The 9,176-nt window shown below is 32.6% G+C and overlaps 1 protein-coding gene across 1 annotated transcript in view; it reads right to left on the reverse strand.

The window, feature by feature from the left end:
- Positions 1-2,356: 2,356 nt before the first annotated feature.
- Positions 2,357-9,176, reverse strand: part of LOC136028693 (uncharacterized) — a 37,615-nt gene continuing 30,795 nt past the window's right edge. The window contains exons 5-6 of the mRNA XM_065706521.1: positions 6,446-6,679; positions 2,357-2,493 (exon numbers count right to left, since the gene is read on the reverse strand). Coding sequence (XP_065562593.1) covers positions 2,357-2,493; positions 6,446-6,679 — 371 coding nt within the window. The remainder of the gene's footprint in view (positions 2,494-6,445; positions 6,680-9,176) is intronic.

A 9,176-nucleotide genomic window follows, 5' to 3' on the forward strand; every position in this document is an offset into this window, starting at 1 on the left:
ATAGTATTAGCACACTCATAATGGCTTTAGTTTAGTTCATTATACTCTGGAAATTTCAATTTAATATCCCACTTCATTTCTAATGCTGATACACCTTCTTGACAACCTACATTTAAATTGATCGTTTTGAAACGATTCATTTTCCTTCAACAATTCCTTATAAATTGTGCGTTCATACCTATACCCTTGAAACCCTTATGCTCTAAAGTTTTGCTATGAAATTACTTATATGCCCTTTTGACAACCTACATTTACAAAGTGTGTTTAGATTTAGTCTACACTCACTTCAGCATTCCTTCCCAAATCCCTTCCCAAAAGTTATTTATTAATACCATTAGCCTCATTAGTAACAATAATCGTAGTAGCAGCAGTAGTAGTGAGCACATCGCATCAGTCAACATACCCATAAAACTTTCACTTTATTGCTCGAAGCTGCAGCTGATATGCTGTTGATTCACCTTTTTGACAACCCACACGTACATAGTATGTTTTGATTTTAGTTCTACATCCCCCCGAAGATCCTTTGAAAGCTTCGTCTTAATCCTCTCAGCCCCAAATGTACCAATCGTACTAATAGTGGCAGTAGCATTTATGGCAGCATAGACGCAGCATCGTTTTTTCAACTTCACCCTTCAGCTTACACTGAAAATTTCAACTTAACACCTTAAGCAGCTCTTGCGATATTACTAATACATCCTTTGCAAGAAAACGGTTCATTGTTATTTAGTCCCAAACCCTGACAAAACTCCCTAAAAATTCAACCTTAATAACTTTCGCTTTCGTTATAACCGTAGTTGTAGTATCAGTAGGTTTTTTGTAGCTGCAGTAGTAGAAGCAATGACAGTGACACGAGTAGCAGCAGTAATAGTAGTAAAAGTGGTGGTAGTAGTAGTAACAGTAAAAGTAGTAGCAGTAGTACCATATATATATATAACCTTTTAGTTAGTTCAACATTCCCCACTGCATGCCCTCTAAGTTTTAATTTTAAAACTCAATCCATTCTTATGATATTACTGATATGTACTTCTGGCAACCCACTCACACGTTGTGTGTTGTGCTTTTTACAAAAGACCAATTCCCAAAAACACCTGATGTAAATTTTAAGAGAGCCCTATATTAAACAAAGTGATATTCAATATAGTTAAAATAACTAGTAATTATACAAATTATTTCAAGTTTAGAGGTAATTTTTACCATTAAATTAGGAGATTAGCAAGAACAGAGCCCTTAGGTCTACTGTTAGCAAATATTTATGCAGAGTATGAAGAAACTTTAGCTATAGAAACATATTCTTTAAAACCTAAATTTCGGGGCAGATTTTTGGTTGACGTTTTAGTTATTTAGAATTATGGGGAATCACAAAATGAAAGTTTTTGGAAAATTAAAATAATCTGGGAGGAAAACTAGCTTTTACAGTTGAAAATGAAACAAAGAATAAGTTACAGTTTCTGGATATTGGGATCCATTTGAATAATAATGAGCTGAATTTTTCAATTTACGATATAGTGACTTACAACAACCGTCATTAGTCTTTTGCATTACATAACAAGATCCAAGTAAAAACAGGTGTAGCTATTTCTTTAGCTGATAGAGTATGGCGTCTCCATAGGAGATTCTGAACAAGGGGGGACCTTTTCTCTGCGGGTCAAAAAAATAAACTGAGGCACTCTCGTCCGGGGTTATAAATACGGGTGGAGGAGGAAAAAGAACCTTCAAATACACACTGAACAGGGCCTGCCAGCTTGACGAGATGTCCCGTGAGCTACAAAAATTCTATCAATAAAGGGATAAATTACATGGTGACGCCTATCACCATCGCAGGATAATCCTCTGTAGGAAGAAAATTGAGACAGGGTGTAAGATCCAGATCTATGGACAATGGCCTCTGCAAAACGCAGTCTCCACACTTTATGGGGTACCTGCATGACTGGGGACCTTGCAGTTGACTTTATTCCCACGTGAGGAGTGGCACCCATCGAGGAAATTAAAGCCTAGTAAACAACACAGCATTCGCACGGAATTCTGATTGATGGACAGTTCTTCTTTGGTTAAGCTTCCTTTATGAAAGCGTGAGCAAAATACAAGACTCTTAGAGGTATTGAAAGTTCGGGGTGCTAGAATAGTCTTCAAAATTAATGCTAGGAATAAGTGAAGATGGAAATATGATATTAGGTAACAAAAATATTGATCAGATAGGCAGATTTACTTACCTAGGTAGTATTACTAGTTAGAGACGGTGAGAGCAATCAATATGATAAAAGTAGAATAGCAAATGCTTAGGATTTTTTTTCACAGGTGAAAAAAGCTGGGAAGAATAGGAAGATAAGTCTGGAAGCCAAGATTAGAATATTAGAAGCTACAGGGACGACGGTGGTTGTCCTCTGAAGCATGGCATTCCGGAAAGCGAATGAAAATTTTCTTGTTGTTTTCCATAGATTTTGCCTAGGGATTGTTCTGGATATCCGGCTGATAGACCGTATTTCCAACAGTAGGCTGAATGAAAAATATTGTTCAATACTACTTTCTAAGGCTATAATGAAAGAAAGGTTTAGGTGGCAAGGATACGTTTTGCGGATGAAGGATGACAGATTGCCGAACATTATCCTTGTCAGCCAACAATTTAGGATTAAAGGGAAATCAGGTTGTCCTCGGTTTTGCTGGGAGGTTGTCGTAAAGAGTGAATTAAGGGAAACGGAACTTTTTGGGGTGTGTAAAAAGGAGGTTTTGGACAGAATGGGATGCAGGAAGAGCCTGTATACCTATGTTGGCCTCAGGCGGTTTGATGCTGCATTGAGTTGTTGTAAGTAGTAGTAGTAGTAATATTCTATTTGAACAAACAAAAATTGCCACTACGTCTGTGAGACATTTGGAAAATTCCAGAAAAATTATAGAAATAATGAAGATTATCTACGGTATTATTAGTATTAATAGATGTGAGGGGATTTTAGGATAAATTTATCTTATAATAGTTTAATGAAGAAGTAGGTAAAATCTTCAACCAGTAGTGCTTTACATTATTGTCCGGGAACAAGTTATAACCTTACGAATAACCTTTAACCTTTTCCTTGTCCTCAAAGCTGGAAAAAGTCAAGGAACTTCAGCTAAATTAGCAAACAAAAAATCCATTTAATTTAAAATTCCTGAATTTGTTCATTAACCTATGAGATCTAGTTGGGGCAGATGGACTTGGGTTTTGATGACCTTTTATTGTCTGTTCAAGTAAATACAGTGTTAACCTTTAATAGTTTCCAATTTATGCACTGATTGTTGAGATGAGAGTGACAAAAGTTTCACTATAGACATTAGCTTTGATTTTTTTGAATATTGTAACATCAGTGCTGGAAGTTTGTGCATAATGTGAGTTGTTCTTATATATTTTATTTTTTCTTCTCTTCGTGTGTTTAGTTGTCGATTTTTTGTATGCTATTTTAAAACATAATATTTTTTTGTTATTTTTGTTTTTGGTTTTCCTTGAGAAAGGCTCCTAGATGTAAAGCTGAAATATTCAGAATAGTTTTTTTAATCAAACTGTTGTTTTGTTTTTACTTGTTTTTCACAGCTTCGTTGAAATTATACCTCGATTTTCTTGCTTAATATTTCGTAAATAGAAAAAAAGTCTGGTCTAAAAAATCATTTACGTCTAGCCTATAGTAGTAAAACAAACTAATTCAATTTTATTATTTTTGAATCTAGCAAAAAAACATACCATAATAATTACGCAACAAAAGTTCTTAGAAAATTGTACACTGTAACATCAGTGCTGGAAGTTCGCTTATAATATGAGTTATTCTTATTTTTTCTCTTTCTGTGTTTAGTTTTCGCTTTTTCTTGTGCATTATTTTTTTAAACAATTTCTTTTTTTTCTTTTTTTTTCATTGATAAGTCGCTCGGACGTGTGGCAGAAATTTTGGGAATTTTTTAATATCATTTTTAACATATCTTTTTTTTTAGTTTTAGTTCAGTGCTTTGTTGAAATTAAAACTTGTCTTTCTTGCTTAATTTTTCGAAAATGGGAAAGCAGTGTGGTCTAAGACGTTATTTACGTCTAGCCTAGACCATTTCAATTTTATCATTTTTGTATTTACCAAAAAAAATGCTAATATTTGCGATAATAATTACTAATATTTTGAAAAAGCATGCCACACAACCAAAGTTTTTCGAAAATGGGAAAGCAGTGTGGTCTAAGACGTTATTTACGTCTAGCCTAGACCATTTCAATTTTATCATTTTTGTATTTACCAAAAAAAATGCTAATATTTGCGATAATAATTACTAATATTTTGAAAAAGCATGCCACGCAACCAAAACTTTTATAAAATTTTAAAGTGAATAAAATAATTCCAAAATCATTTTATTTCAAGCATCACTTAAATAAATACAATGAGGATGATCACACAAAAAGTGTAAATTTACTAAATTTAAAATATGTTTTGAATGAAAAGCCTTTCCAGAGATAACAAATTGTAAAAGAACAATGTTTTCTTTTAAAAATAACCTTTGTGGTTTTGTTAATACCTATGATTTTCATCAAACTTTAGCAATTTTCGAAAATTCTTTTTGATATGTTTCAAGATTATCTAGGAAAAGATTAAACCAAAAGTTCTTACAATTTAAAAGGGAACATGAAAAGCACACAAAAAATCAAGTCATAAACCTAACCACTTCCCATGCCCTAATGTGAATAATTTAAGCAAAAACGAGGTAACCAAAAAACAAAATGATATTCTTCAGGAAGTTACAAGGTTTGGACCAAAACTACGAAAGTAGCGATAGAAAAAATAATTTTAAAGACTGAGATAAAGATTCATAAGTTTTCAAAAGATATTAATAATCTAAATGATTTAAGACAAGCGTTCGTGAATATTTTGAAAAATTTCAATAGCATCCAAGATTAGGTAATGGATATCCCAAAAATATGATTTCTCAGATAATTGAAAAAATAAAAATGAAAAGTTAATGAGACCTGTAGTATTAAAAGAAGATGGGTCAACTCAACAAACAAATTACAAGACTTTGCCTTATATCCCAATTTTGTCACAGAAATTAAAAAGGAAACTAAAAATAAACAATAATATAAAAACAACATTTAAATCAGGACAAACTATAAGCTCTTTACTGAATAATGGAAAAGACAAGGTTCCAAGAAACATACAAAGGCGAGTAGACTAAATTCCATGCTCTTGTGGTAAATTTTGTGCAGGAAGAAGACAGCAGAATTTAGAATATAGGCTACAGCAATACAAAAATGCCTTACATAGCTCTCTAAAACATAATCAAAACTGAAAACGTTTGAATCAGCTGTTGCAGAACACATTTTTGACTTTCTTCATTACAATATTCTATTTGATCCAAAAAAAAAATTGTAGATAAGTCTGTAGGACCTTAGAAAACTTTCAGAGAAATTATATAAATAAAAAAGATAATCTATGGGGTACTTGTATTAATAGAGATTAATGGGATTTTAGGACACACCCAATTCATAATAGTTTAGTTATGGAGCTGGTAAAATGTTTAACCAGTTATGATTTACATAATTATCCTGGAACAAGTGTAACCCTGCAAACAAAAGTTAGAATGAGGTCAAAGCTAGAATGAAAAGTTAGTTAGAATGAAAGGGTCAAAAGTTAGGATGAAAGTCAACCGGACTGCAGCTAAACTAGAGAACAAAAAAAAATCAATATAATTTGTAATTCATGAATTTGTCTGTTAACATGTGAGATTTAGTTAGGGGTGATTGACCTGGGCTTGGTGACCTTTTTTGTTTGTTTAAGAAAATATATTCTTAACTTTTAATAGAATCCCACTAATTTAGTGAATTTTGAGAGGAGAGTGGCCCATGGTTTCAATATAGACATTCACTTTGGTCTTATTCTTATGGTGTATCATTAGTGCTGAAAGTTTGTTTATAACCTGACTTGTTCTTATTTGTATTTCTTTTTCTCTTAGTGTGTTTAGTTGTCATTTTTGTGTGTGGTATTTGTTTTAAAATTGGTTTTTTCGCTCTTTAATTCTTTTTTCCGTTGAGATTGGCTCCCAGTCATGGGGCTGAAATATTCAGACTATTGTTTTCTGCATTGTTTTATTTTCTTTTGTTCACTACTTTGCTGGCATTAAAACCCGTTTTTCGTGCTTAAAATTTCCCAAATGGAAAAGCAGTTTTGTCTAAGAAATCCTTTAAATTTTGTGGTATCCTTGTTACTATAGTTAATCTCTTTGTTCAGGGGGAATTGGTAAAGCTGTTTCTGATGGAACAGAGGTGCATTGCATTGGCAAGATTTTTTTTGGTAAGAATACAAATTTCATTTCAATATTGAAGTTACATAGTCTTTTTTGAGATAAAGCCTCCACTTCATTATGACTATTGTACAGACTATTCAAATTTCAAAGATATACTCAAAGCAAACTTCAATAGTTATTCTCTTTTGAGATTAGAAAAGTGGTTTACCTGCGAAACACAGTGCAAACAATACTGGCGCAATAGGTTGCCAGAATAAATTTATAATATCCATTGTTTTTGGTAACGGCGGAAAAGGATCCAGAATCTGCTCCACTTCAGTTGTGTTGTCTGAAGAAGTTAAATTTTGCAGATAAGTTATATTTTGCAAAAAAGTAAGGTTTTGTGGAGAAATCGTCACTGCTACAGTTGCATTGCTAGAAATTGTCACCTCTTCATTGGCACCTGGGGACAAAAATTCGTTCAAAGTTCCTTTTACAATTGTTTTCTAACGCTCTAAGGTTTTCCCGACTGATATGGTAGTTTTCTAAGAACTTTTAACTTTTTGAATGCTTTACTATCAACCATATGGCTTTAGCTTATTTCTTTTTTAAAACTCTATATTCTATATCAGATATTATAATGGCCAAACCTTATCAGACTCTGTTTTTGTTGACTGAATTTTATATTTTTTATCTATTTTCGTCTTTACTAATGTTTTTACACCACTATTTACTTTTATAATGCAAATGTGTAGCAGGTTGATTGTAATATTATTGTATATGCTTGTATCATAGTTTTCAGGGAGATTGGACATGAGGGAGAAACATATGTGTTTGAAAACCGATAAGTGAGACAATCATATTCAAGTAAATTATAGTTATAAAAATATATAGTGACCGGGAATTTGGCTGATTGAAACCAAACTCGGGGAAATCACGAATGAAATAATTTAGATAGTTACGAGGTTCTATAATCAAAAACTACTGTTCAATTATACTTGGTAATACTTTTTTTTCACGTTAAAGTTAGATGTAACGTTAAGTTTGAGATCTTCTTCACCCTGTATATTTTTTTAGTTTGCTATTCTGGCAACTATTCCTCTCATGGCTATGCAAGATATGGCTTAAAAGTTATCCATGCATCTTTTTCCGTTTTTGTCTTATCGTTAAGCATGAATGATGTCACAGTCAAGATAATATACCACTTTACTTCAGAACAGCTTCACGTTCGTCTTTTAACATTAACTATGCTAATATGCACAATTTAAAAATATAAACCTGACTTCATTAATATAAATTTATTGCTACAAAGTGTTATCTCTTTTAACTTTGACCTAAAGCCTTTTTTATGCACGAGCTTTGATCACAATATTTTTTTATTCTTTCTAGAAATTAGAGCGTCGATACAAAAAAAAGCCAAATGACCCCAAGGGGTCTTTTCGCAGTTGGCTGATCTATTCCTTTTTTTCCATTTCCCTTCACATGTTATTCTTCTATTTGCATTTAAGGCGGCTGATCCGATGTCCAAATCATGATATTTACATTATTTTCTCATTTTCACCGGGTTTAATCTAACCTTGTTTATATGTTTATGGTTTTTATTATATTATGTTGAAATAGTGGGGCCTTCAAATAGAAATATTATTATATGCATATAATTTTTATACTACCAGCAAGTCAGTATTAGAAAGTTAGGTTAGTTCTTAGGTTAGGTTAGGTCAGTATTAAAAGTTAGTTCTAACATCTTTTTAGCAATACTGCTGCATTTCCCCAGATTAATTCTTTGGGACACTTGATGGCCTTGGAATCCCTTCAAATTCAATTCAATGGAAGTCTTAGCCTTTTGTGTCTAATGTTAACAAAAAGACAATTAGTATAAGGAAAGTAAAGACTGAAAATACAACTTCCGACGAATGTAAGCTATTCTGTGTTTCAAGGAGATTAGCTCGTATTTAAATCGAAGCCCTTTAGGCAGAAATTTTATAGTAGTTTAGTAACACTCCCTATCCCAGTTATTGGACCCTTGGTCATGAGCAGTTATTAATAAATCATTGGACTAAAAAGTCAAATGCTAGTGTAGAGAACTAGACGTTGAGAAAAGAGCAGTCCCCATAGTATTAAAAATTAATTTTGTTTGTTCTATTTAGTTGCTATGTCAACCTTTTTACTTTCATTCGGAATTTTTTTTTACTTATGTTTATTTTTTGAAGCATAACAATGGACATTCTCAATGTCAAAAGGCTACACCCCTAATACCTGACTCTTTCACAAGAATGGGATTTCTGCATCACCAAAATTCGAGAAAAAAAGTGAATTAAGTATATTAGATTTTTTATTGGATGTCATTGAAGAGCATTGATAAAGATAACCCTTAATTATGGGAGAGTTAAATTTCTGTTGCCAAAACTATTCAAATGTCTAAGGCTATTGAAATACAGCTTGAAAATTAAAAATTTCGTGGGACTCAGAACTAGAAAAGCTAATAGATTAGGTTGTTGCATATACCATTCAAGAGGATCATTCTTCAATTACATATTCTTATTACGATCTGTCTCATCCAAGGCATTTTTAAAAGTAATAATGCCTCAAATACTTAAATGACGACCCACCCCATTAAATTCAGATCTAGACATCTTTATAAAAACTTGATCGAGATTCAGGGTTTTTTTATGTAATAGGAAAAATATTTACCTAAATTGAGGATGATTTAATTTCGTGTGGCTGGTTAGGTTAATTGAGAATGAGACAATCTCGTGTGAAATTTTCATTCACGACCCATGGAGAGTACCCGCATTAACGAAGACGAAACCCAGGTTGGTACTGTGCAATGGTTGGGCTTTCGCAATTTCCCTCAGTGAATCTTTATAATCCAAAGGTCTATGTTAATTTTAGGAATCGAATGTAAAACCAGGGTTTCAATCAATGGAACAGTGCTTGAAACACAGGGGAAAAGAAGGGCT

Source organism: Artemia franciscana, chromosome 7 (assembly GCF_032884065.1).
Source record: "Artemia franciscana chromosome 7, ASM3288406v1, whole genome shotgun sequence".
Classification (NCBI taxonomy): Eukaryota; Metazoa; Arthropoda; class Branchiopoda; order Anostraca; family Artemiidae; genus Artemia; species Artemia franciscana.